A 27946-nucleotide genomic window follows, 5' to 3' on the forward strand; every position below is an offset into this window, starting at 1 on the left:
ACACACAGAATATCAAAATTATAAATATAACATCTCTGCATAGTGAAAACAATATAATATTATTCATTTCAGCTGCGGTATTCTGCTACTCCCTAAAGCGCTAGTGATTTTTCTTCAACGATGAATTGCGACATCACACTTCGGATATTAAAAGAGGCATATCGAAATTGTGTACAAAATCTTCGGAATTGCTATTGGAAGCTAGGGTACGTTGCATATATCAAACGTCAATTTCACAATGTTTGTCTATAAAAAATACCTATGTATCAGCAAGGTCTTTGATTATTTTTAAGGATACGTGCATGTTCTATACACCAAAACACTTTGTTATTCATCTGTCGTCGCACAGTGTATCGCCGGAAATCGAACCTTATACTCCGTGAGCCCGCTAACTATGAGTTATATAAATGTAATTCTCTTTATATACCGGAAATAAAATGTAAACTAAAAATTATTATTTATTTCAAATAAAAAATCAACAACTCCACGAGTGATAAGGTTATTTTACATACAATTTGTTTGTACAAATGAGAAACAATTAAATAAAGTGTTTTAATATAAAGATTAATGAGAACATCAGTTGTCACAATTTTATTTATACCTTACAATGGTATAAGTTATATTACCACCTAAATATGTATAAATTACGTGAAAAACATACAAATAGGCATTCGATAAGTAATTATATATGTAACTGATTATTGACTGCAGTTTCACCCGTAAAAGGTTAAAAAAAGATTTATTTATTATATGCATAGTTCAAAGATGATGTGGTAGAAACAAAAAAAAATCATCCATTTCCCTTACTTTACTCTTAAATGGGTAAATTGCATCTTAGTGGAGGTCTTCATCATAAAATGCATCAATATTTTAAGTCGGCTTTTACAGCCGTAAATTATAACACTGTAACTAAGATGCAATGTTTAGTGTTTAATTTGTAAACGAGTGATTTAAGGACTGCGAGTTTATATAGATTTTTGTTAACTACCAATTATTGTAGGACTAAACATTGTTCACATTTTACTGAAGCAAGATGTGCAATGTTGCGTTCTTTGAAGTGCATTGATAGTCAACTCAAATTACTTTTAGAAAAGAAAAGAGAGTTAAAAAAGTGTCCAGTTAGACAACTAAACCGGTTATGAATGTTTTATATCTCCATATTTCATCATAGTCGTAGAATAGTGACGGATCTGACCAATTTTAAACTTTACAGGGCAGCCATTTCAAAATAATATAATCATGTTAGTTTTTGTCATAACTATTTTAATTCATATTCTGTTATTATTAAAATTGGCATACAAGCAAACAAAAGGGTTTGTTTTGAAACAAAATAAAAATAATAACATTAAATTACACAGTTTTCTAGAAAAATCACATGTTTCGAACAAATCCGTCAGTTTACTGGCTGATTAATATGAAATTTAAAACACATGGTTTTTTTTAATGTAGCTGAAATATAGTCAATGTAGTATCCAAATATGATAAGAAGTGGATTTTGGATTTTTTTCAAATCCGACATTGTTCTATGATCATGACGATTTTTATGTTGATGCACAAAGACTAGACTATTATTAAAGTGACTAAACTTCAGTGTTTGGGTAAGCTCTTAATTACAGAAACAAATGCGAGTTTAAGTTAGTGAAGGTTAAAATTATGAAACATGTCTTATATTTGATATTAATTTGTAATGTTAATACTTTGTTTTTATTACGTTTAACATGCTTTATATTGAAATATTAATAAATCATCAAAAACAAGTTTATACAAAATTAAATAAACATTACCTAATTCGTATCGAATAATCGTACTTAGAAACTATTTTAATTGCGGCATATAAATTGGCGAGGTGAAGAAGGAAGCACTCCTGCGCATCTTTATACTCTAGCCAACTTACGTGCCGGGAAATATACCTTTCAACGTTTTCTCTGAAGTTACAATGTGCTTATAAACAAAATCTGGTCTTCTCGATCAAGATCTTAAAACAAAATGACATAAATATTATCTAATAAATCGTCAATAAAATTGCAACTTCAGAAAAACCAATTTTGGTTATTCAGTCGTCAGTGCCTGTGATCCATTGTAAGTATTTGAATGACCTGGATTGGACAGGAGCTGCGCGTGATTCTCTGTGACGAGGTTGTTGATACGTGACTGGCTGCTCTCTGAAAATGCAATAAGTCAAGTCTCAGGTAATTTTACGTATTAATTATATTTCAAAAAGGTAATAGTAGCTCGCAACGACTCCCATGGCATCTTAATGGATTTAGAATAAAAAATATTAATGTTTATTTCTACCTCTATATTAATATATTCATTTTCAATAAGCTTGGCTTCGTATTTTAGCAAGAAGGTATTTTATGGTTTTATTTATCATGATTTACCTTGGTTCTACTGAAGCTCTTGAATGATATGCGGGCACGCTCGGGTTGTGGTAAGTCTTTCCTTGGACAATCGGATCCAAAATATGACTGGCCGGTGGCGGGTGCTCCCTCGTCATAGGTGACTGGTAATTATTGGGGTTGTATCTATCAACAGACACACCTCTCGTCCTGTCAGGCACTCTGTCAACGGTATTCTTTACGTACGAACTCTGGGGCCGCCCACGGCCTAAAGTGTTTGTTTTTGGCCATTCCTGAGAACCAATGTATTCAGGTTCGAAACTTCTTTCACGATACGATCTTGGTTTTAAAGTTTGAGTCCACGTTGGAGTGGGTGTGAAGTGTTGAGTAGGTGTTGCGTATTTAGGATCGTCTTCCCAAGGCGGGCGAACAGTCGTTTGCTCTGTTTGTACCGTTGTTTTAGATGATTGTTCTTTGAATTCTCTCAACTCTTTACGCCATTGAGGTTCTACGACTTCTTCTGGTTCATTATTGTCATAATAGTACTGAGGTGAAGGGTCCGGTTGAGGTTGCAATTTTGTTTCATTCGGTATGTATGTTGCTTCTGGTACAGAAATATACCGTCGCTCATATTCGCTGTAGTAGGTTTTGCGACCTTGCTGCCTTGGAGGTTCAGAAGCACTAACAGGCTTAACAAATGATTGGTTCGGTGCGGGTGGTATATATGATGTTGGAGTTGTCTTAGAGAATTTAGGTGATGGTTTTGCCGGTATCCAATCTGTGTTAGTTGTTAATGCTGTTTTAGACGGCGGTGGTTGGTAAAAGCTTGAAGTTGTATTGTTAACTACGTAGTTAGGGTCCTGTTCCCAAGGTGGAGGAACATATGACGATGACAATTGTTGTTTATATGACTGGTCAAAAGATTCTATGGGATCTTTCTGAAGGTAGCTTTGATTTGAAAGCGTACTTGGTAGTGGCTGAGAATCCAAGCTCTTTCCAGCCCATACCGGTTTTGAAGTGTAGGATGGGTAGGCGCTGTGTTCATATTTATTTGTACTACTTTTATATGTTTCTTCACATGTATTGTCGATATAGCTTTGCTGATATTGTGGTTGAGGATGATAAATAGGCTGCACAGTTGACGGTTCGGGGGGCTGTGATTGGTTTAGTCGTTGAGAAGGTGGTTGAGATTGATAAGTTGGTTTTGGTTGTTGCTGTGAATAATATGATGGTTGTGATATATTTTGTACTGGATTTGAAGGTTTGTACATTGGTTGAGGCGAAGGCTGTACTCGAACTTGTGGCTGATAAATAGTCTGAGTTGGAGGTTGAGGCTGAGACTTTGGTTGGTAAAATGAATGTACTTGAGGTTTATATTGAGGTTGCGTTTGGTTATTATTTAAAGAATCAGTAGATTGTAATGTGCTAGAGCGATTTTCCGTCTCATTCCTTTGATACCATTGTTGATTTTTACTTATCATACTCGGTTTGACATTACTAACAGTTAGTATCTCACTCTGAGGTTCTTGCGAGTATTGGGTTTCTTCCCAAGTTTGATTACTGTTCTGGGAATGATTTTGATAAATTTCTGGAGGCATTTGTCTTTCCACACTTAACCTTTCCAGTAACAAGCTATGTCGTCTTTCAATTTGTGGTTCAGGTGTAAAACCAGCTTGGGAAGGCTTAAAAGCCGGCTGCGACGTTAGGAAGTTGCCTTCTAAGGTAGGAGGAACAAAGGTTTTAATTGTTGGAATATTATCAGGAATTTCTTCATATGCTTGGTCTAATGTTTTTATTGTTCGGTTAACTGTGACTATATTTTGTACCACATTATATTCAGTCTGCGTGCTGTGACTACCAACTGGCTTACCGCTTGTTGTGGTTGTTATTTCAGTATGGGTCTTTGTGATAATTTCATTAGCAGGAGCAATGGGTTTTATTTCAACTTCTTCAACTTTGTCCAATGGCACAACGGGCTCTATTAAAGGAACATTTATTGAAGCTGGTATGGACTGACTTTCAGGTTTTTCATATTCTTTTTGTTCCTTTTCAGATTCGTCTTTCTTTTCGGTTATCACTTGCACTGGTATTGTTTTTACATCACTTTCAATAGTGTCTTTATTAATTTCTTGATTGACATTAAGTGGCTCTTCATCTTGTTTAGATTCAGTTGATTTTATTTCATCGCTTATGATACGTGTGATTTGTTCTTTATCTTCGGATTCCTCTGCTTCTTCATATTCTTCTTCTACTTCTTCGTCATTTTGATCAAGTTCTGGTTGGCACGTTTCTGCTTTATTTATAACCCCTTGAGAATTGTTTACAGCTTCTTCTTCTTCTTCTTCCTCTATTTCTTCATATTCTTCTTCATTCTCTTCTACTTCTTCTTGGTCATTTTGTACAGAATCTACAGTTTTATCATTAATTTTGAAATCATTTTTACGTTCAACCTCACTGCTCTGTGTGGTAGTTTCAACAACAGTTTTTTCACCATTTGTGGTTGCTTTTAATACAACAACTTCTTCTTTATCAACATCATCTGATTTATTCACGTCATCATGATTTTCTTCATCTTCTTCATCAGAATCTTGTGTTTCAGAAGATTGTATTATTACAATCTTTTTAGTAGTGCTTGATTCATGGCTTTCATGGTCTGTAATTAATTTATCATCTTTGTTAAGAGCTTGATTTTCTTTAACTTCTTCACTATCTTTCTTGCCATTTAGTTTTGATGTGTCATTGCTCTCAATAGTTTTAGAAACTATTTCACTTGTCGATTCAGTTTTACGAAACTCTTCTTTTTCACTTAATTCTTCTACTTCCTCTTCTTCTTCTTCTTCTTCATTTTCCACTTCTTCGTCGTCTTCAACTTCAACTTCATATTCAACGTCATCGCCGCAGTCTTTTGGAAATGTTGTAGTTTCAGTTTCAGTTGTTATTTCTGTTCTTCCATCGATAGTCGTTGTAGTTGTAGTAGTTTTAACTTCCTGGACTGATCCATCTGGTAAAGTATTTTTTACTATTTCAACTTTTTTTTCTGTTCTCGCTTCAGACTTTTTCGTTGGTAATTTTAAAGTAATAGCCGCATTTGTATCTCCGTTCTGTGCATTTTCTCCGTTTGATTCAATTTTGTCTTTTTCCTGAAAAATAAAATAGTTTTAATAAACTTAATAATATTAACAGCAGATATTTAAATTATATTTTAGAAATATAAAGTAGTCCATCTGATATATGTAGTACGTAATATATACATGCTTTAATAGAAATAAATAAGATTAATAAAAAATAAGATAGATATAAGTTACTAACTCACTATATAGTTTATTAGTATGTTTTCTACATTTCTTTTATATTGTAGATTAAATATGTGTAGCATACAATATACACAGACATAAAGACATAAACATAGTAAGTAAAAAGTAATTTCAAATCCACCTTTTTATTACTGATTTGCTCACACTCTTCACTTGGAATATTTAGCGTAGCCTTTTCATGACTATTGCTATTTTCAGTACTTGTTTTTTCATGAGGGATATTAAAATAAACAGGCCTTATTTTGTTATAAGCATTTGATTGCTCCTCTTCGAATTTGGTTCGGTTAAAGTCTTGTTTTAAAGTACTTTCCATAAAAGTATTTTCGTCTTTTCTCTGAAGTATAGGAACTGAATATCCACCGCTGTCATAATCGAGCGAAGAATTAAAAGATAAGCTATTGGTATTTGGATCATCATATTTTATCGGTAATATATTCTTGCTCGATACGTTACTATGTACAGTCTCGTTTTTTGATTTAAAATTTGAAGACTCATCAATTTTGTTAAGTAATCTTTCGTTTGGGTCAGGATTACTTCTTGTTCTAAGAAGCGACTTAGGATTCGCTGGCAAAGTGAATGTCGGGAAAACTTGAACTGGCAAACAATTATAATTAGGCATGACGACTGGTGTAGATATAGGTAGAGGGGATTGGACCGGAGGGGCTGGCGTTGCAGGAACACCTTGGTTCATTGCATTCCTCATAAGACGTTGGGCCATACGTTCCGATTTAATCTCAGAGAGGTCTATCCCTCCTGGAGTATACGTAAAGGGTTTACGTTCTCTACTCATGGCCCCGGCCAATGCTGACGGAGGATTCATATTACTGAAATATTATCATCTATTAATGTTTACATGAAAAGTTTTTTGGCAAACTGACAACACTAAACTGGAATACTCACACGAGAAATGTTTACTTTACTTCCTGATCGGAACTATGGAGGTTTCTACAACTCTCACTGAGATTTTCACATCACTCCATACGTATCACTACGGAACATTCAGATAACTAGTCGCAGCGGTTAATTATAGCAGAGATTGTAAATTAGCCACTACATTTAAACGCCGAGAAACTACGCGCGTTCGGCGCGTGCGCCGCTTGCCTCCTACTGCCGTCTGCCCGCAACCGCCATGTATTTTCGTCACGACCCCAATATTATCGGGTGCCATGTCTACGATTTGTATAATGCGAATCGTCACAACAATTATGGTTTCATTTCCGCCAGGTTTATCCGTTTTGTAGCTGGTATTTTAAAATCTTATATTATTCCCTATGCACGATTGTATTTAGTATAATACTATAAAGTGATACATTATTTCCTTCATACATACATATTGATACATACGCAAATATATACAATATTTCATATGCAAAACAGTGTAGTGTGTATAAAACGCAAGTACATTTTTGATGCACGAAAAGCACTTGTTTGTGTGACACGTCAAACACCATTACTGAGACTATATACTAAATTATTAATACAAAATAATTTAAGAAACAAAAAGTAATGCATTTAATGATGTTCATCGTTTATACTGCAGTTAAAACTTTTAATGTTTTAAGTGCATTTGCGTTTTCGTAAGAAACTTCTATCTTGAGAAAACGTTAATAAAAGTCCGACGCAGATATGAAATGTTAAGGTAAATGATTGAAAACAATTCTCGCTAAAGCTTTGAAATAATAGGTTTCTGAAATACTGAAATATTTACATTTATAGTTAATATCCGTATAATCTAAATAATAATTTATTATTATTATTGTAACTATGTAGATTAAAAAAATTGTAAATACTGTGTATTTGATTGTTATGACGACGAAATTTATGCTGATGAAGAGGTAATCGCCGAAACTGAAACCTATTTTGACGCTAAAGACAAATGTGACTACAAAAATTATATGACCGCTAAAATCGTTGCATCAAATTGAATAATCAAATACCTATTAGAAATAAGATTTTTCTGGTAGCCTTTGAACTTTTCAGCCCATTCACGTATTACGACGGCGATATCTTCATTATATAGAAGATATCTTCAATCTTTATTAATATAGATTAGTTTTACATGTTTACGCTACGTAAATAATATTTTAAACGTAGCCAGTCAGCGGAAGCCCTTTTCTGTTATTCCACATTCTTTGTTTAAAAGCAGCTAAAGAATAAGATTTAGTGCTGACAGCGGGTGTTAGTCCGTTTATTATGCGTTCCTTTTGGCTTTAAACCAAAAAATAATAATTTTAATCAAATGTGTTGTGTCATTTTGTATACAACTTTAATTTAATAGCTTACTACAAACTTACTATTTTAAAATTCCAAAATATATTCATATGTATCAGTCATATTGTCTTCACGAGGGGATGATAAGAATCTGACTAATTTATGAATGTGAAGGTACGTGGTTTGTTAAATATTTGATATGTACCTTTTTTCAATTGTAATCGATAGTTTTGTAAAAGCTAATTTGGATATTTAAATAAAACAAAAGTAATCTAAACCTCAAATACGTTTTAAAACAACAATTGCAGTTACTGTTTTGAAGATGTTAGTGGAACTAAGATAGCACCCAGAAATGGAGTATTGTCTATCTATTACATCATTAATTTTCACGAGTGACTTTGAAAAAGACGTCTATCAGTCAGCGAACTTTCACAAAGCTTTGGCACAATAACACGACAGCAAATAGTTTTGAAGCGCTATTTTTAACATAGCTACTCTGAAGAGTAAAGAATGGAACGAGGAAAGTAACTTAAAAACATAAAATTATTGCGTAATAAACGTAAATATTATAGACTATTATATTTCTATAAACCCATATTGGCTGACGGCATAACAAAAAAGTATGCATTTATAAAACAAGATGTGAAAAAGTTCACTAAGCTTTTAGACCAACTTTAATAAATACATATATAAGAATATTTGCATTTTCCTGAAACAATGGCACTTACGCATTTCGAGTCGTTAAGTTAATATATTTGTAAATAAATTAAATTAACAGGTTCATATAACATACATTAGAAGTCACACAAACAATAGAAGAAAAATCTATATTTTTAAAATATATCTAGTTGTCGATCTATATTTAGGAGGAAGTTTCAAAGCAGCTGACAATTTAAACCGGAAATCAGTTGGCAAGCTGTAGTGACGAGTGTTGCAACAGACTGACAGATTTTCTATCGTTACCGAGGTATGCGGAAATTTTTCGGTTTGTCACATTATGTAAAGGAAAATGGTTTGCAAATAGTTTAAATATGTTGTTTATGGTATGTAATACCATTTTACCGCATCCCATGATAAGGCAAAACAGCTAGAGAAATCTGGCTGCCAGATCAGTAACACTAATCCTTAGCTGCGTTTATGGTTAACAGGAATTACTTAAAATAACGAATGTATCAGAATATCATAGAAAAGTTTTATACTTTTTATACTAAATTATTATTGCCATATGTTAATTATAGGCTACTACTATACATTAATAATAATTAACTTATTCAAAAACAAATACTTCCAGCAACTCTTAAGTAAAATGGATATAATAAATATGTCCATAATAGATATAAAATGACATATACAGAAGTATAGTTTTTAAATAAAGATATCTATTATCTTTTACAATTTTGTTAATGCATTCCAAGAAATTAATATTAATATACAAAGAAGCTACTTACTTCTATATTTACTGTCTCTGTTTCTGTCGCCATTCTGAAAAAGAAACAACTTAATATTATATTGAACTTATAACATTCCATACCACTATTAAAAATAAATGATTGTTCGCGCCGGTGTATTTCAATCTTCAATGTAATAAAAATACTTTGAAAATATCAGTGAAATAAACTTCGTCCGGCAACAATCACAAAGACCTCGCTTGTATTTAGATCTACGAAATATTCTATTTGAAATTCTAAATTAGAGGAACAACATAATTGTATTATTACTTGAATTTTCTATGCAGTAAATGATTAAATTATTGCGAAGCATACTTTTAAAGAAACTTCTGCCTTCAATTCTGAATTTTTAAAGATATCCTTTTTTAATTGAGTTTTTAAATGAAAATGTAAGGACAATTATACCACTTCACATGATACCACTCCACAGCCCATCGGCAATCTCAACGCCAGAAGCTCGAAAGTGTGTTGCCGGTCTTTAAAAACACTCTTTTCTTAAATGACCCTAAGTCGAATTGGTTCGGAAATAATTCAGTGGGCACATAGTGGCAAATGCCGTGCAAAGGCCATGCATGGTTTTCCGTTAAATAATCAAATACTATTTATTAAAAGGAAAACCTTACATCTTAATTTCATATAACAAGCAATATTTAGAACTATTCAAAAATAAATATAGTTTAAAAAAACTAAAACACACGCTTTTAAAGCACATCAAACTAAAAAATTATTCCTAATTTAGGCTGAAAATGGTAATGAACAAAAAATACTGGTATTATTGTGAAAAAGCGTGGGGCGCTCTGTGCCATATTTTTCGTCTATCGAGCAACCCACGCTTTTTCGCAATAATACCAGTATTTTTTTTCATTACCATTTTCAGCCTAAATTAGGAATTATTTTTTAGTTTGATGTGCTTTAAAAGCGTGTGTTTTAGTTTTTTTAAACTATATTTATTTTTGAATAGTTCTAAATATTGCTTGTTATATGAAATTAAGATGTAAGGTTTTCCTTTTAAATTAGGAATTATTTTTCACTTTTTAGTTTGATGTGCTTTAAAAGCGTGTGTTTTAGTTTTTTTAAACTATATTTATTTTCCACTTTTTAGTCCTAGCAGCAATACGTGTTGTCTCAATTTAATCGTATTGCTTTGTGGACTTAAAAAAAATTTCATTGTATTTTCGAGATAAACCTATGAAATTATTATATTGTCGCTGATTCTATATAAGTGTACAAAATGAATTTGAATTTAATCTGTCCGTTTAAAGTGGCTCAAAATCGAGTCCGAAGGAGTCGGTTACATACATACATACATGCATACATACATACATACAGGTGAAGCTAATATAAAGCGTGTAAAAATCTTCGTAAAAGCAGAAACATTCCTTCTAAACAAATCCGTAAAAGTCCGAAAACCATAATCCCTCTTTGGTGACGTAGTTAGAAAAATCGAACTTGTCAAGAGAGCATTAGGCATGAATCCAACTAAATCTGCCCATTAGCCCGGCTTTATCTTCTAACGTTCATGAACAGACGTATGGAAAGATTCATGATTGTGTCATAATAAACTATTTTTTGCGATCTAAATATAGATGGAATAAATCGCCCGCTTTCTAGTGCACATTTTGTGGAACGAACGATTCGTATTCAATGCTGTTCTAATTGGCAAATGTTTGTAGAAAAACAACTCCGGTTACATCAAAGAATTGCGAAATGTTGTTGAGGGCATAAGCTTTGCTCTATAGAATCTTATAAATAGACAGAAATAATTTGTATACTTTAAATAATACAATTTAGTAGTATACAAATTGTAAATGGGTCATTTTTAAGTACATACTTACTTCCATGACAAGGCATACTTTTATTAGGTGAATAAGTTTCAAGCTTTTTAAAGCGTATGTTATGTCCCTAAGCTTACTAAATAAGTAGCTTACAAGATTAAAATACTTTTATACAGAAATAAATCAGTGGCACTACAACCTTTGTAGGGTGGAGCCTCAGATTTCTGTATCTGTTTCATGATCATTTGTCACGGAATGTTAAATGCGTATCTACATAGAAAAAAGGTCCATTGGTGCACAGCCGGGGATTGAACCTACGACCTCAGCTCTGAGATGAGAGTTATACTCCAAACGCACTATGCCAACACTGCTTTTGTATAAACAAAGAAGGCTATTATATCTAACTGATTATTCAAACAATCAGTGCGTTTTATAGCCAATTAGGACAGTAAAGATAGTGTTGATAAAATATGGGCGGATAGAAACAAGGTAATACTGTAGTATGTTTAACGAAATAATGCTTTAGCTTACGTAAAAATCCCGTACTATGAAAGGCAAATTCTGTTTTGAAGATAACTATTGAGATTTTGGGCGGTGATAGTATCTATAACGATAGGTTACAGGTAGGGTTGTTACGCTCTGATTTCTGAAGGAAAACTGTAATATTGCATTGTATTTTTTTGTTGTTGTAAGTAGTATGTGATAAGGAAAGTATTATTCCATTTTTTTATATCTTTGTCATACAATTTATAAACCTTTTATTAACGTTAAGTATTTGTATGTCACAAATTTCTCCAATGTCTTGTCGTATCGAGTTGGTCCTTTTATTTGAAATGCGATATTTAAACTATAGTAAGAAGACTCATCAATGTCGATTTAGCAGTTTTTAACAAATTAGTATCCGCGCATTTTTGATGTGCACAAGAATTATATTATAATACCCGAATGAAATAATGAAAGAGAAGTGTTGCGAAACGCGAGCAACAAATATTTCTAAATAATCTATAAGTATTTGACGGCTCATTGGTCTAGTGGTTAGTACCCCTGACTGCGAATCCATGGGTCCCGGGTTCGATCCCCGGCTGAGACAAACATTAATGTGATGAGCATTTGGTGTTGTGCTTAGGTCTTGGGTGTCTAAATATGTATTTATATGTCTATCTATCTATAATATGTATGTATATCCGTTGCCTAGTACCAATAACACAAGCTTCACCAACTTAGCATGGTACTAGGTCAATTGGTGTGAATTGTCTAATAAAAAAAGTTATAAAAAAAAATGTAGTTAAAGTATATTTTTTATAAATGGCACCTGGCAGCCCTAGTAGGTCAAGCTTTAGCTGGTTGAATATAATTTACTGGTATTACATACTTGAGTTTTCACTATCGATATTCCAAAATGATTGAAACATAACGTCTATATAAAGGATTCAATTCTCTCATTCACAGTTATTGACTTCAGCGGCGATTTAATGCATGGGGTAGAAATTAAAGGAATATAGAGCAGTGATGGCTTAGTGGGTTGCGACTGTCATCCGTCAGGTCGTAGTTTCGATCCCCGGCTATGCACCAATAGACTTTTTCTCTATGTGCTCATTCGCTCGAACGGTGAAGAAAAACATCGTGAGGAAACCAAAAAGAGAGACCTAAAAAGTCGACGGCGTAGTGTGACAAATGATCATGAAACAGATATCAGAAATCTGAGGCCCAGACCTAAAAATGTTTTAGCGCCACTGATTTATGATTTATTTTACATACTAGATATACATAAATTGGAATTGGAAGTTAAAAAAATTTAATAATCTTTCCTTAGCATAAATTCTCGTTAAAAACTGCTGTTTATAAACAGTACATATAAACGTAAAAATAACTACAGCCTGCCTGAGCTTTTTAGCGATTTCCTGTTTACTTTTACGATAGCTTTGCGATATGATTACATCTAAAAATAATTTCATTTGAGGGGCTTAAATGAAATTATTTTTCCGCTGTTCAGATTGTTGTTAAAGTAATGTTTATTGAAGTGAAACTTCTTTATCGGGGTTGGAAAAAAATTTAGTGTAACATTTTTTCGTTACGCGTCACATTTTTCCGTTACGCGCCATCTTTTGAAGTGAAACTTCTTTATCGACGTATGGGAGAAATTTTGTAGCAGGTTACGCGCCATGTTGCTTTTTGAAGTCAAACTTCTTTATCGGCGTTGGAAAAAAAATTACACACATTTGTCACATTTTTCGGTTACACGCCATCTTCTTCTTGTCCCTACCACGGTTGATCCGTTAGTAATAAGTTAAAATGAAATATTTGTATTTGTATTCATGTCTATGATAATATAAGCCTTTTGTTAAACTTTATCTAATTTCACTTTATTTAACCAATTTATTTCATTTTTTTACATATTTCATTTTTCGAAAAATAAGGTCATAAAGAAGTTTCACTTCTTACGTGTGTACACCTAGTCCACGTACACATTTTTTATTTGAATTTTGACAAGCTCTATAAATATCAGCTTTATCAAGATCTTTATATAAGTCAACTTTAGACCCCCCATTCCCTTCAAATAGTATTAGTCCATTAAATGTTTGATAAAGCTTTTGCAGTTTCGATATGATATAAATCTTAATAATTTGTTTACAATTGTAATTTTGCTTTGGACGGCTTTGCCTTAGTATAGCGATGACTAGTCTAGCGTATTTCCCTCGCGGAATAGGTTAACATTGTTAGTTAGTAATCCTTAGAAAGTTAAAAACATTTTTCAAACATTTTAAACAAAAAATATGTTTAGTACAAATTTTAATGGTTTTTTTTTAGAAAATATAAACATTAATTTATATACTTATTTAATTTCAAATTCTTTTCAGCAATCGTAGTCAGTGAGAGACATTGCGAGAGACGATGTTACAATTTAGATAAATCAATATTATCAGATTGTTTAAATATAATCTCTGGTTTTATATTTTAAAATAACACTTTATTTTAGATTGACGCATACGTCTAGTGATCCATGCATCGATGCACTGTCAGTTTTTACTCTAGAATACCCCAAGCGGGCAGTAATTAAATATTGGTAAATTTTAATATGAGTGATGGCATTCCCGCGTGCTGATCTAAAATAAACTTGTGACGCTTTTTGTGGAAATGGCTTTTTATAAAATAAAATAAAACTTTAAAGTAATAGTAAAGTGTAGACGATACGATTAGGGTTATTAGTTTTAATAATAAGCGGCTAAATACTTTCCTAACGTAAAATTGCTTAGTACGTATGGAAAGTATTAACGTAAGTATATTCTTAATACTACACTACGAACTAATTCTTAGATAGAAGATAGAAAATGAGAAGGTTGGGCCGCAAATAAAAACAGCGAAGAAGAAAGTAATGATCGTTGACAGATCAGGCTAACTTTCACACACTGGCGAACTCACAGACCTAGTAGAAGGAGGCGAATTAAACGATCTTCATTGAGCAGGGACAAAACTATTGCAAATATGGAAAGATCGCCTGACCTTCTTTGGACATATAGCAGAGGTCCCGATAACTTAGACAAGCTTGGGAACCGGTAGAGTGAAGAGACCCCGAGGCCGGTCCCTTACTCGCTAGACCGACCTAGTTAAGGTCCTTACACGTCTTAGAATAACACAAGCACTGAGGCTTGCCGAAGACATATATAATGGGGTAATGGAAGAAGATATTCTTAACACGATATTAAAACAACCTATATTTTTACAATTTAGATTAATTTTCTAGGCTTTGCTTATGTTAATGCTCCAAGTATTGGAGTTAGAGTATTGCGATAACTAAGTATCAGAATAAAATGTATCCTTCGTAAATTGTAAACAATACCATAGTATAGTATATAGAATGTTATATGAATTGATGTGTTTAATGTTAGAGAATTTCAGCAGCACAAAATATACTCCTATATTGTCACGTAATTTCGCAGACTTTGGTATATTATTGTGTCTCAATGTAGGTTAGTTCTACAATGGCATAGCTCATTCTCTCTCTGCATACCTAAAGCAATTTTCAGACATAGTCTTTCACAATCCCGAGGATTTACTCATTTGACACGACTCCAAGATTCTACATGGCATGCATTAAACGCAATCAATACAACATCTGTACATTATACGATCGTTCTATTTTGATATTTACGACTGCATAAATACGGGCGAATATCGCGTCTATGTTTTTTACGAGCGCGGCTTTTTTCGCCATCTGCAAGCTTAATGAGAGCTTATAAAATGCGACAAAAGATACAAACAACAATTTTATTCTTCTCTTTACGTTGTCTATTAATCGCGCTTTATTTTATAAAAATGTTTATATTTTTTAAATATTAAGTATAATCTATAAGCAATTTGTATGCTTGCTGTGTTATATTTATGAATTTTATTTTAGTAAATTATAAATATGAATATAGTTGATAATTCATTTAATGAAAGATATCTGCCATTGCAATAGATCTTATTAACTAAAAATAGACAACAAACTTTATTACTACTTATGAAACTCAATGCACAGGTTTTCAAATGCAAACACATGGAAATGGTTTTCGTTGTTTCGAGTTCGATTCATGATAAAACAATATAAAACAAGATGTCTCACTCACTAACATTTTAATTTTCGTGTATTTTTTTATTTATACATCTTAGGTTAGGAATCAATTGTAATTTGTAAGTTATTGTATTTAGTTTCGTTATAAATAACGTCTCAATTTTTCTTTATATTAAATTAATTTTGATTTATTATTCTAATTATACTCAGATGCACACAAAATCTATGTTACTATATCTACATTAAATATGTTAGGAAACTGCGTCAGTAAGATATAGTGAGGAAGATAATGGATAAATGGTTTTAACAAAATTTATAACCTCGTAACTTTCCTATTTTCCACTAGTTTTATTTAAAACCTAGACAATCACAAAGAGGTTTGTTTCATCGTATTTTTCTATGAAAGTGCGCTGCAACATGCACACTGGAATATACTTTTTAAAATATTATATTTTTTAATAATAATAAAAAATCAGTGGCGCTACAACCTTTTTAGGTCTGGGCCTCAGGTTTATGTATCTGTTTCATGATAATTTGTCAATCTAATAGGCAAGTAGGTGATCAGCCTCCTGACACATGCCGTCGACTTTTTGGGTCTACGACATGTCGGTTTCTTCACGATGTTTTCCTTTACCGTTCGAGCGAATGTTAAATGCGCATATAGAACCAAAGTCCATTGGTCCACAGCCGGGGTTCTAACCTACGACCTCATGGATGACAGTCGCACGTTAAAGCCACTAGGCAATCACTGCTCTGCCGCTGCAGCTGCTTTAAATGGTCTAATAATAGTTTTACGGTTCATGAAGCAACGAAAGGTTATACACGTTTGTTTATTGGCAATGTGGTACAAAAGTATGAAGCTCAAATTTTTATTTGTCTCAGTCTATATTTATAAACAAACAGGTTGGATACAGTATCCTAACAAATCCTAACCATACACTAGAACCACACAAGTTGGCACTTCAGTAATACGGTTTACCAAAACACTGTGTCTAATCAAAATAAAAGTTTATAAAAACTGCTTTAAAATCTACAATATAAAATTCTCGTGTCGCGGTGTTTGTGGTTAAACTCCTCCGAAACGGCTCGACCGATTCTCATGAAATTTTGTGTGCATATTGGGTATGTCTGAGAATCGGACAACATCTATTTTTCATCCCCCTAAATGTTAAGGGTAGTCCACCCCTAAATTTTTTTTTTTAAATTTTTGATAAAAAAAATATTCTTTATTTTTTTATGATACAACATTAAAAAATACATACAACCCCTAATTTTCACCCCTCTACGAGCAACCCCTATTTTTTATTATAAATGGCAAAATGACGTTTGCGGGATCAGCTAGTAAGCTTTATAAGTATCTTAAAATAATTATTGATATTGCCAAGGTTGAATTCTAATTGTCACCCAACTTTCAAATACCATCAAAACAAAGCTAGATTCCGCCTTTAGAATTCCTGAAACGTCCAAGTTCATCTCCGACTGAGTAAAACGTTTGTCTAAGTTCATTAACACTTGGCAATCACCATTACCTGTCCCACCTTTCCGGATGAAACGTCAGCATGGCAAGTAGCCAGAGATCTAAGGACCTTTTTACACTGTGTACGTTTTACCAAAAAAAGAAAGAAATATTGCTGTTAAACGTAGGAAAAGTTTGTTGATTTCCTTTGTAATTAAACAACGTTCACATATAAACCATAATATATCATAAAACCTATACAGGAAAATACTTTTTTTTTTTTTTTTTTTTAATGTAATAGGAGGCAAACGGGCAGGAGGCTCACCTGATGTTAAGTGATACCGCCGCCCATGGACACTCACAATGCCAGAAGGCTCGCAAGTGCGTTGCCAGCCTTTCAGGAATTGGTACGCTCTTTTCTTGAAGGACCCTAAGTCGAATTGGTTCGGAAATACTTCTGTGGGCAGCTGGTTCCACATAGAGGTGGTGCGCGGCAAAAACTGCCTTAGAAAACGCTCTGTTGTGGAACGACGGACGTCGAGGTGATACGGATGGTATTTTGTATTTTGCCTTGACGTCCGATGATGAAACTCAGCTGCAGGTATTAGACCGAACAACTCCTCTGAACACTCTCCATGGTAAATGCGGTAGAAGATGCAGAGAGATCCCACATCTCTACGCAACGCCAAGGGATCAAGCCGCACTGAAAGTGACTGGTCGTCGACGATTCGAACCGCTCTTCGTTGAATACGGTCAAGTGGAAGGAACTGGTACTGGGGAGCTCCCGCCCAGAGGTGAGAGCAGTACTCCATATGGGGCCGAATTTGAGCTTTATATAGTTGCAAGCGGTGGCCCGGAGCGAAGTACCGTCTCGCCTTGCTGAGCACACCAAGCTTTTTGGAGGCTAATTTAGCCTTTCCTTCCAGATGACCGCGAAACTGAACGTTATTCGATATGTCAACGCCCAGTATTCCGATGCTAGCTGAGGCTTTAAGGAGAGTGTCTTCAAAGAGGGGAGTAGCGACAAAGGGAGTTTTTTTAGCGGAAAACGCGCATACTTGTGTCTTCTTGGGGTTAAATTGGACTAGATTTAGTCTACCCCAGTCCGAGACTCCACGTAGAAGAGTTTCGACTTCAGACACAAGTTTGTTCCGGTACTCATCGACAACATCCCGAGAAATACCTGCCCGGCCAGTGTAAAAAGTATCCCCAGTGCTGTCGTCCGCATAGCAATGAATGTTGCTAAGCTGCAACATATCATTGATATGCAGAATAAACAGGGTCGGGGATAGGACACAGCCTTGTGGGACACCAGCATTCACAGGTTTCAGGTCGGAGCATGCTCCGTCGATGACGACTTTGATGCTCCGATCAGCGAGAAAGCTGGAAATCCAGTTGCATAATTTCTCAGGGAGCCCGTAGGCTGGAAGCTTCGAGAGCAGTGCTCTGTGCCACACCCGATCGAAGGCTTTCGCTATGTCCAAACTTACCGCCAGCGCCTCCCCCTTGGACTCAATTGCCTCTGCCCACCTATGTGTAAGGTATACAAGGAGGTCACCAGCTGAGCGACCACGACGAAAGCCGTACTGAGAATCGCTAATCAGCTGGTGGCCCTCTAGATACCTCAGGAGCTGGCTGTTAATAATGGTTTCCATTATTTTGGAGAACAAGGAGGTTATAGCTATTGGGCGATAGTTGGACGGATCAGAGCGATCGCCTTTTTTAGGGATCGGATGTATCGAAGCGATCTTCCAGCACTTCGGAACAGTGCCGAGCGTGTAAAGGTACCGGAAAAGGCGCGTTAGGACCGGAGCCAACTCAGGAGCACAAGTACGCAGCACAATTGGAGGGATGCCATCGGGTCCGCTCGACTTATGGATGTCCAAGGAAGACAAAGCTTTACGGATAGCACGTTGCCGGAATATAACTTCGGGCATCGTAGTATCACACCGCAATAAAGTCGGTGGTTCCTTCCCTTGATCATCCAAAGTGGAGTTCGACGCAAAGAGACAGCCTAGAAGATCGGCCTTCTCTTTCGCGGTATGGGCCAGTGAGTCATCCTCCCTATGCAGTGGTGGAATTGAGGGCAGACAGAAATTCCCTTGGACAGCTTTGGCAAGAGACCAGAAGGCTCGAGTTCCCGAAGGGAGGTGAGCCAATTTCTCACCAAATCTGGCAATGTGCTCTGACTTTGCTTTAGCGATTTCTCGCTTGAAGGACCTGGAGGCTGAGTTGTATGCTTTTTTACGTTCGCCGATAGTCACATCACAGGATGTCACCGCTTCTGCCCAGACTTTAAAGCATTCACGCTTACGGCGCAAAGCCGCTTTGCAAGAACGCCTAAACCAAGGCTGGGACTTGCCACCGACCGGCACCGCAGAGAATGGAATAAAGAGTTCCATACCCTGCAGGACCACCTCGGCGACAGAGTCATAATACTATGAATACAGTTTTATTTATCGGAGATCTGCACCAATTAACCAGCCAGATCATAATCAAAAGAAAATTGCGTACCACCACATCTTAAAGGACTTGAACGCGAGTGAATGTCACATCTGCTCATTTTATCTTTATAACATAAAAATATCACAATAAACACAAAATTATTTTCACGTTAAAGTACCGTATCTGCGTTCGTACCAAGAATAGCGTCTCTATTCACAAAATGAAATCTCCTATATTAATATTGCAGTGATGCATTAGCTTATACTCCGCAGTGCAGCGGTAAATTGAATTTACTTTGTGCCCTCCAGGTCGAAAGATTATCTTGCATTGTAAGAATTGCAAATACAAGACATTTTAATGTGTTTTTTAATCTGACGTTTGAGTTTCACGGTACTTTTTGTAAAGCTTTTAAGAAATAAAATGAAGCGTTGTTATAGTAGGATAATAATAATATTTGCACTAAAATCGTAAATAATAGATATGTTGTTGTACAGTTACACGAGACAAAATCAGTGTTCGACAGGCGTGACCCACTAACGCTAAACAAATTTGTATGGGAATCATATTAGCTCACGCTTTGTCACGTGACCATTTCATACAAATTTGACGTGACGTCACGTCTGTTAAAAAGTAATGTTATCTCAAGCCCCAATTAGTATAATTAGCCATTATTGAATACATCTATCATAAACGAATTTGTATGGGAATCCCATTAGCACACGCTTTGTCACGTGACCATTTTCATACAAACTTGACGTTAGTGGGTCACGTCTATTGAAAAGTAATCTCAAGCCCCAATTGTTATAATGACTAAGTATTATTAAGTATTAATTTCATCGTCCTTCATTAGTCCTGTGTTCTATGTTATGAAAGCCCCTAGCCAATAGACGAACCCAACGGTGGTGGTAATTACCTGATAAAACAAAACCACTATAACAAGACCTATAACAAACTGTACCGATATTTTTTGTAGTGGCTTGTACCTAATCCTACAAAGGTTAAAAATTGTAATTTGTTCTTTTTGTTCTTTGTGTGACAGTTCTCATAACATTTCCTAACATACTGTTATTCAATATTTGAATTTAAATAAAACTTACATTATTTTTTATGTTAAGACTAAAAATAATTTCTAATACTAAGTACAGGTTTCGTTTTAGTGATTTTCATTATCTAGGGTAAGCTATTTAACACTTCTAGCAAATAATGTATATTAAATTATTGCACTAATATATACGTAAATTGTGTCATTATTATTATTAACTAGCTGTCCCCACGAACTTTGTTTCGCCTTAATATGATTTGTTTGACTTAGCCTACCTTTTTAATAGTAGTAGTAGCTACATACACACATATAGAACATTTTGATATGCTACTACTCCATAGACCCCTTTCCGGAATACAAAATTAGTCAATTTTTCAATTTTATTTCATATTTTCTAATTTTTTGTTCCATAAAAACTTTCTTGCGAGTTCATGGAATAAATAAAAATAAGTTACTCTAATTGGTCCAGCCGTCTTCCAGTTTTGCGCTTAGCAACATATTTTCCGATTCGTATTTATTTATAAAGACATCTTCTCTACAATTAAAATACACTTTTACTTGTAGAACTTTCTTCAATATTTACCTATTTTAACATTATCTAAATGCCTCATTTAACTGGAACACAATTTATACATAACATGCATATATAATATATATACTATGTATATTTGCAAATATCAACGAAATTAAAACATGTCACGATAAGAAATTGGGAAAGTAGCACATTCTAACATTTACTACACTCGCTAAATTATTACCATAGATTAAATTAAAGTATTTTTAATACTCTATGCTTGTGAATTTATACTTTCTGTGTTTATATTTGTTTAATTACTCTGGTAGCGTGTTTTTCCTACTTGTCCCTTACATTGTGACTTCTGATTTTGTGCTGAACAATTATCAAAAATTATCACAAAACACATACACAAATCTCAAGCCCGACCTACAAGGCTGTGATCATTTATAAATAAATTAGATTATATACAAACTTTTTGAAGTTATACTTCTTTAGGCGCGTTATGAAAAATTGATGAGAGTGAAATTTTACGATGCGCGCGCACCGTGACACAAAATTAACAGAATGTAGTTGCCCACGGAAGATGCTACGGCATTGGACATAATTTAAAAACAACATTCGAATTATAATAGAATTTATGTTACACTTACTGTAAGAGAATAATAATAAATATTTATTTATTTAATTTTTCAAATTTTTTGATTAAAATTTCTTTGATTATTTAATTGTAATTAGTTATTTGCATGCAATCAAAAACTATTTTTAATAATGTGAAGGAGTTACATAACTTCTTACGCGCGTACATAAGTACACGCACCCTTTTTTTCATCCTTTCATGCTCAGAAAGTCGGTTGTCACTTTGACATAAGCCATTTGAGGTTCTGAATTTATTTTGTATCAAACTGAAAGCAAGACTGATTGCGCATATTTGGCTTTGTATTGCTTCTCTACATGTTATGTCACATATACAACGCAATAACGCTAAACAAATATATTTATATGTACAGGTGTAGTAATTGGCAATAGTCTTCCTCAGATGCATGTCAGGGACCTTAATAAACTTCCTTATGACGTCCTGTATCGTTCATTTAAAGAATAGAGAGAATGATAGAAAGATAGAAAGAGATTTCTAGATAAGTACCAAACGAAAACAAGCATTTTACACAATGTTTGCGTTCGTGATGTTTGTATTTTGACTACACTTCATTTTTTATTTCGGAATGTAAATTTAAATATCTCTCTTTTTGCTGCCAACTTGTAAACTTGTAAGATTTATACTGTTATAAAAAATAGATCTTTACTAAAATTATTAATGAATCAAAGTAAAATACAATTTTTGTTTACAATTCTATATTTAAAAATCGTGCGAATGTTTTTTCAATATCTGCATATTCCATGAATTTTTTATTTCACCGCGAGACGCATTGCCTATTGCGATGTCGAGAAATGACAGATAAATGTTGGTAGATTTATATTTTTTTAAATCAACAGTCAACGGTATAAAAAGCCCTTCATCATTAAAAAAACGTATACCAGAGACCTTTTTAAGAATATTATAATCTAATCTAATCACAAAATTTCAAAATTTGTTTATTTTTAATCCAATATTGTTTTTTTAAATAATTATTTTTGTTTAATTTTATTGATATTTATCTATTGCCTTTATTGATAAAAGTAAATTAGTCTAATTGCTTCAGCGTGTGACTCCCTTCCTCAGGGATGTCGCAGATTCGATCCCCGGTGGTGAACCAATGGACTTTCTGTCTTTATGTTCACTCGTACGGCAAAGAAAAACATCTTGAGGACACCGGCATGTCTTAGACCCAATATCGACGTGTGTTTCAGGCACAGTTGATCGTCTGCCCGCCTGCGTATTGCCTATTAAAAACAGATGCGCTGAATAACTTTTTAAAATATAAAATACTTTTAGTCCTTAGCCTAGCCTTGGGATTCTGTAACTCACTTTTCGAACTCGCACAGCGGTTTTCGCAGCGGCGGCATTCTGGCATTCTGATAACGAGGGAGCTTGTAGTTTATTGTTTATCAGAATGCCAAATCATAAAATGACTGCTTCACGACTGATTTGAGAGCGACCGCCGATGCGAAAACCGCTGTGTGAGTTACAGAATCGCAGGGTAGGTCTAAAAGTTTGTAGCGACACTTGTTTTTTTCGAATTACACTCTTGTAACTAAAGTAATCTTTCGTCTCTATCTGTTAAATTGTACTCACGCTGTGATGTAAAGAGGTAAATGATTATTTTAGTAAAAATAAAGCAATAAGACTGCTCTTTTTTAATTATTTGAGTTTTAAATGTAAAGTAAAGTTATTAACTGTTTGATCCAATATTTAAGATTTTATAACTGCCAATTTATATTATACGGCTTATCAATTAACTACAATAAATGTGTCCGAGTTACATTTGGTTTCTGTATATACACTTGTAATTCTGATTCACATCTGAGATTCTGATCTTCATACACACCTGGTTGACGTCGACCGCATACGTCATTGTTACGTGTTTCATTGAGAAACGGAATTGTTTACGTAATATATAAAATACCTAAGTTCCTAACCTTTGTGTCTTTTGACGCAATCAAGGGTGATAATCAGAGTACTTCAAATGCCCAACGTTTTTGACATATAGGAGTAATACTCAGCGCTTTCTCGTCTTGTCTCGCCAAGTGTCATTTGACGATGTGCTCACTCCGGGCAAAGTAAATGGACATTAAGCACATAAGAGTTGAGAAAGGAAGATGAAAGAGACATTTACCCGAAGGAGAATACTATGAAACTTTTTATTGTTATATGTTAATATTTATTTTACTTAACATCGAAAATAAACATATGTTGTGTCGTCCTCCACCACCTACGATATGGTGATACAGTGCGAAAGTCCGAGATTGAATTCTTAGCAAATGAAATGAATGAAACATAAAATGTGGTGCCCTCATGCCCGATTGGAGGATCACGGAACAATGGGCCTTAATAATCTACTAAGTGCCTGTAAACCTTTTAATATAAACGTCTGTTAATAATTAACATATAAAATAGTACATTAAATTCTCGGCTCTTGGCACGAGAACAAATATGCAAATGGTTTGAATATTCCACTATAATTTGGATATGTGGTTGGAATAATTTGTCAATACATAATTACATGAATTATTTACAGTTAGAATTATATAAACACATTTCAGGACTCATGAGCCGTCCAAGAAACTTGTTAAAAATCACTCGCATAATAGAAGAACTAACGAATAGAAAAATGTTATCCTTGTATATTGAATTTTATATTACTAAGTCGTAATAGTTTAAAACAAATGTTTCCTAAAGAAACGTCCACCGGTCCGTCGTTAATATTTAGCAAACAAAATAATATAAAGTCAAAACAATAATATGTAATATTTGATCCCAAAGACTTACTAGAAAAGAAATATATAATCTCGTTAAATTATTATTAATGTTTATCTTTATAGAGGTCTAACGGCTGTTTCCAAAGTGTGTCTAGATGATCTAAGGGTTTAGTAAATTGTTTATAATTAGCAGTTATCCTTTTGTTTTATTCATGTCAAATAGTACAATAGTCATAAAATTATATTAAAAACCCGCTGAGGTTCGATATACTACTGATTTGATTATAATAATTGAAATTGTAATACAGCTAGACATCATTTCAGTAAACAAAAGTTTTAACCATTTTTTTAGCAGTTCATAGGAAACAAAAGTTTAGAAACCCGCGATAAATGAAAATTGATTTATTTTGAAAATATAAAGTAATGAATCTCATAGTCATAACGTCCTATTATAATCCCTTTTAATAGCGCCATTAACTACATAATAGTCGTTAAACAAAAATAATCCTGACCTTCTATAGCGGTATATTAAAGTTGCATACTCCGCGTAGAATAATATAAATAGCCAACTCAATATTTCCAAAATACATAATAAACAACAGCGATTCGTTACAATGACTTTCTTATAGTAAAGACAATGTATTCCCACAAAAATTATCTCTCATATCTAATAAAATAATATTCCTATTATAAGCTTTACAATTCGGAAACCCGCAGAAACCTAACTGCATTGCTACACTATGCGTACTTGAAAGATTTTTTATCCCTTGTAAAACCATTGTTGCCTAGCGTCAACAGCGTGCGACTCACGTCCTTCCGGTCATAGGGTGGAACCCGGCTGTGAACCAATGGACTTTCTCTCTATGTGCGCATTTAACATTCGCTTAAACAGTGAAGGAAAACATAGTGAGAAAACCAGCTTGCCTTAGACCCAAAAAGTCGACGTCGTGTCAGGCACAAGGTCGCTGATCACCTACTTGCCTTACAAATGATCATGAAACCGATACAGAATTCTGAGGCCCAGACCTAAAAAGGCTGTAGTGATACTATGTACTAATGAGAATAAAGAAAAATTAAAAATTTAACCATTAATCAGAATTAAATTGTTTATTTTAGTTTGCAAACATAGGGCGTGTAAATCAAACTAGCTTATGTTTTATTTAAATTTGGCAACCGATCTGCGGAAACTCGCCAATTTAGTTATTTTAATATTGGTATTATCAGTTAATGTTCTTATTTTCCATGTCAGTATTGAAATAATAGACAAAATATTATCCTTAAATTATCTTTTACTTTTAGTTGTTTTGTATTCTATAGTTACAATACGAACGCGCAATTGTGCAAAAATACATATATAGGATATATGTATATGTATTTTTTCATAGCTATTGGTCATTGAATAATTTTATATATATTAAGTTTTTGCAAAAAATCCTAGACATTCGATTCTGAAAGCAAGTTAATTTAAGCGATTTTTTTAAAGAAAAATTACAAAAAGCCACTTCATAATATGTAATTTATAAATTTCTTCAGGTAGAAGAATTCAATTTGGTATAGAGTTTATTTCAATCTTCACCTCTATGAAAATCCAATTTAAAACATACTATTTCGTTAGACTATAAATCGCTACGAAACCGCGTGACGATATTACGAATTCATTTTACAAAAAACTTTCGTCAAACAACCACTCCAGCGTCATAGCAATAAGTCTTTCAAATATATTCAGAGTGTATTTTTAAAGAATTTATAGTTTACACAAACTGTCTCTAGAATCTCGGATATCAGAGCGAGGCCAGTCGAAATAATAAATTAAAATCCACTGCATTTATGTAGCGACATGGCGTAGAAAATTGCAAAACATCTTCGGTCTGCGCCCACGCATTTATAAAAATATATCTCAACGTATATTTGTTTTATTACGTCATCGTGTGAAATTTATTAATTGCTGTTAATTATGTTTATATTATCGAGTCTCATCTGTCTGTATGTTTATTATTGTACGCAAGTCGTTTTTTCAATAATCAACAATTGCTTACCATTGAATTTTATTAATGTAAACAGTTTTCAATTTAGGATTTTACAAATTGAAATGGGATTACTTTTAGAATGATAGACTGGAATTCATTGTATAATTCTGTTTTTCACATGTTTGTAACGTGCTCAAAACACTGGACTGGATTTCACTTATTCTTTCAATTGTTACCTAAATAGCATAGCTATATTAATTTGCCGTGCGTTAATAGACCATTTAAATGAACTTTATGTCAGTTCGATGCAGGAATGATTTTATCTCCACTATATTCTTTTATAGAATTCATACTAATAATATTAATACTGATTATTACTATTTGAACCCAGGTACTTCGTCTCTTTCTCGCAGTTGCTAAAATGAGACAGTTACGTTAGAAAATGTGCAAAAAGTTTTTGACGTCATGTAATTCGCTTCGAAAACTTCTAACAGCAACAAGTAAAAAATACAATTAAACTACTTTACCTTTACTATTAGATTTCATACTCTACTAACAGGGTAACTCACACTCCAAGTTTGCGATTCCCCAGACACCTCACTAACTTATAACTTGGAGAACTTTAAAGTTCACGTTAGTGCTGCACAACTTTTTCAAAATTAAAATTAATTAATGAACAATATATTTGCTTGATAGATAAATGAGTTTTCTGCTTAGCAGCAATTAGAGGCGGCGCTTCTGTTCGGTAAACAGCGGTTAGATCGCGGGTGTCGCGTTGACTGATATTTTATCTACCGCAGAAGGTTTGTGTATAATAATAATGTTAGTATAAGTGATAATGACATTGAGGTGAGAACAGGTACGAAGTACGAACCTGGCAGTTGTGTATTGTTGCCTGCGCGCACCGCACGCTTCCAGCCCTCCAAACTAAACTAACTTCTGAAACGCTAACGCCGCCACGTTTATTTTTAACCGAATTATAATTTTATTGTTTGAGCGAAATAGCAAAGGCGACTTGCGTTCGCGCCGGACGTACTTTAAATGAATCCGAGGATCCCTAACATTCGGGTTATTATTTTTGGAGTTATATGAGATTTTTGTGACGTTTTTTTATTTATTTGTCAATAAACGCTGGAAATGATTACCATTTTATACAATGTTAAAAGCGTTATATGGCAAGATAGCGTGAGATTATTTTGGTAAAGTCTACACGGTCAAAAGCTTATACATGCCACATAACTTCTAAATTGTTTTGACGCAGTTTTGGCAATTGAAACTGAATAAGAATGGCAGCGGATAAAAACAACATTGTTACACACGTTCTATGAGATATATACATATATAATAGACAAATAAATTCTTGATATTTAACTTCTTTCTTAGCCTTGTATCATTTAAATAGTTATAAAAACTCGACAATAATACTACTAAGCATTTCGTTTTCAACAAAAAACGTTAATGCTGCACGAAAAATATATTTATTAAATTATGTATTTAAGGTGTTAAATATATTAGCCCCATATCAT

The 27946-nt window shown here is 33.8% G+C and overlaps 1 protein-coding gene across 4 annotated transcripts; it reads right to left on the reverse strand.

The window, feature by feature from the left end:
• Positions 1–1466: 1466 nt before the first annotated feature.
• LOC125054165 (adhesive plaque matrix protein-like) lies at positions 1467–27465 on the reverse strand. 4 transcript variants are annotated; one of them, XM_047655902.1, is made up of 4 exons: positions 27295–27465; positions 9313–9346; positions 2382–5479; positions 1467–2162 (listed from the first exon to the last, which is right to left on the reverse strand). In XM_047655902.1, the coding sequence occupies exons 2-4, from the start codon at positions 9343–9345 to the stop codon at positions 2054–2056; spliced, it is 3240 nt and encodes a 1079-aa protein (XP_047511858.1). In that variant the 5' UTR covers position 9346; positions 27295–27465; the 3' UTR covers positions 1467–2053. The 4 variants fall into 4 exon arrangements, with proteins under 4 accessions (XP_047511858.1, XP_047511859.1, XP_047511856.1 ...); XM_047655903.1 differs by lacking the exon at positions 27295–27465 and adding an exon at positions 26948–27183; XM_047655900.1 differs by lacking the exons at positions 9313–9346; positions 27295–27465 and adding exons at positions 5775–6477; positions 6554–6770.
• Between the last annotated feature and the right edge of the window lie 481 nt (positions 27466–27946).

The sequence above is a fragment of the Pieris napi genome, chromosome 11 (assembly GCF_905475465.1).
Source record: "Pieris napi chromosome 11, ilPieNapi1.2, whole genome shotgun sequence".
NCBI lineage: Eukaryota > Metazoa > Arthropoda > Insecta > Lepidoptera > Pieridae > Pieris > Pieris napi.